Consider the following 2,192-nt stretch of genomic DNA (forward strand, 5'->3'; position numbering starts at 1 on the left):
ATGTATATATATATATATATATATATATATATATATATATATATATATCTATATATAATTATGTCTCCTTATATAACTATATCTCCTTATTCTCTGTGTGTCTCCTGCTGCAACCTATACCTTACTCCTATTTAATATTCATTATAAAGGGGACCCTGCATATAAGAAACAAAATAAAGGGTTTAGGGTTTAGGGTTTAGGGTTTGTATATAGACCAAGTAGACACTACGCCCCACATATGGAGGCCCCATAGGGCCGCCAGGGCAACCTAGGGGCCCCCAAGGCACTGAAGGGGCCCCCCCTGCATCGTGGGGGCCCCCAGTGCAGTGTGGGGGCCCCCCGTAGGGTTGTGTAGAGGCCCCTCTAGTAGGGTTGTGTGGGGGGCCCCGTGGGGTTGTGTGGGGGCCCCCAGTGGGGTCCCCCAATAGGGTAGTGTGGGGGCCCCGCGTAGGGTTCTGGGGGCCCCCCAGTAGGGTTGTGGGGGGCCCCCAGGGGGGGCCCCCAGGGGCCCCCGTGGGGTTTGGTAGTGCTAGGTAGGGCTGAAGGCGTCTAGGAGGGGCAGCAGCAAACCCTCGGGGGGTGGGGGTCTCCTTAGAGAGAAAGGCTGCAGTACTAAACCCTCAGAGACAGGCAAACAAGTGTCTCCTTTTTGGTGTATATAGGTGTCTCCTTTTTGGTGTATATAAGTGTCTCCTTTTTCTATATAAGTGTCTCCTTCTTGGTGTATGTAGGTGTCTCCTTCTTGCTGTATCCAAGTGTCTCCTTTCTGTATCCAAGTGTCTCCTTTTTGGTGTAGATAAGTGTCTCCTTCTGCATGCATACAAGTGTCTCCTTTTTGGTGTATATAAGTGTCTCCTTTTTGGTGTATATAAGTGTCTCCTTTTGTTTGTTTATAAGTGTCTCCTTTTGTGTTAGGAGGGAATGCACGTATACAGCCTTCAGGGGGATATTGCTGCTGCTGCAGTTGCTGCTGCTGCTTCTGACGCAGTTGCTGCTGTTGCTCGCGCTGCTGCTGTTGCTGCTGCCTTTGCCGCTGCTGCTGCTGCTGCTGCTGCTGCTGCTGCTGCCTTGGGGGCCTTAAAAAGGGGGGGCCCCTAACACGCACAGCGCGGGGCCCCTTGGGGGTTGCTGCGAGTTGAATTGCTTCTATCGATGGAGCTGTTCCTGCTGCTGCTGCTGCTGCTGCTGCTGCTGCTGCTGCTGCTGTCACTGGCACGGTTTGTATCTGACAGTGGCGTGTTCCTCTCTCTCTGCTGCTGCTGCTGCTGCTGTTGCTGCTGCTGCTGCTGCTGCTGCTGACTGGGAACCACCAGCAGCAAGGAGTCAGCCGCTGGGCGTTTTTAAGGCCTCTGCTGCTGCTGTTGCTGCTGCTGTTGCTGCTGTTGCTGCTGCTGCTGCTGCTGCTGCTGCTGCTGCCTGTATGGCATCGGGATCTCCAAGAGGTTGCAGCAGCTGCAGCAGCAACTGGTGCTCCTGCTTCTGCTGCTGCTGCAGGCGGAGGAGGAGAAGCAGAAGCAAAAGTGAATTCGCTGTCAGCTGGAGACACTTCTCTTGCTGCTGCAGTATTTGTGTCTCTTCTGCTGCAGCTTTGTGACAGACACGGGGTTGCTGCTGCTGCTGCTGCTGCTGCTGTTCCTGCTGCTGCTGCTGCTGCTGCTGTTGCTGCTGCTGTTGCTGCTTCGGGGAAAACCTCGTCTGCTGCAGACAAACACAAAGCATCGCGGCTGCCAGAGGTTGGCTGGTGCAGCAGCAGCAGCAGCAGCAGCAGCAGAGACAAAGAGAGACAAACAGAAAGAGACAGAAGGAGACAAACAGAGACAAAAAGAGGTAGAGAGAAGGAGACAAAAGGAGACAGAGAGGAGACAGAAGGAGACAAAAAGAAGCAGAGAGGAGACAAAAGGAGACAAAAGGAGACAGAGAGAAGGAGACAGAAGGAGACAGAGAGAAGGAGACAGAAGGAGACAGAAGGAGACGAACAGAAGGAGACAAAAGGAGACAAAAGGAGACAGACAGAGAGAAAAAGAAAGAGACAAATAAAGATATACAGAAGGAGACAAAAGAAAGGGGACAAATAAAAGGAGACAAATAAAAGGAGACAAATAGAGAGAGACAGAAACATATGAAGGCCCATCTATATATATATCTATATATACCTATATATATATATATATATATATATATATATATATATA

The 2,192-nt window shown here is 50.7% G+C and overlaps 1 protein-coding gene across 1 annotated transcript in view; it reads right to left on the reverse strand.

The window, feature by feature from the left end:
• Positions 1 to 1,323: 1,323 nt before the first annotated feature.
• The window catches only part of EMH_0009050 (uncharacterized protein), a gene marked incomplete at both ends in the record, with an annotated part of 1,874 nt that continues 1,005 nt past the window's right edge, over positions 1,324 to 2,192 (reverse strand). The window contains one exon of the mRNA XM_013498546.1: positions 1,324 to 1,698. Within this exon, the coding sequence (XP_013354000.1) occupies positions 1,324 to 1,698 (375 nt within the window). The remainder of the gene's footprint in view (positions 1,699 to 2,192) is intronic.

This window comes from Eimeria mitis, genomic scaffold (assembly GCF_000499745.2).
Source record: "Eimeria mitis Houghton genomic scaffold, Emh_scaff351, whole genome shotgun sequence".
Taxonomy (NCBI): domain Eukaryota; phylum Apicomplexa; class Conoidasida; order Eucoccidiorida; family Eimeriidae; genus Eimeria; species Eimeria mitis.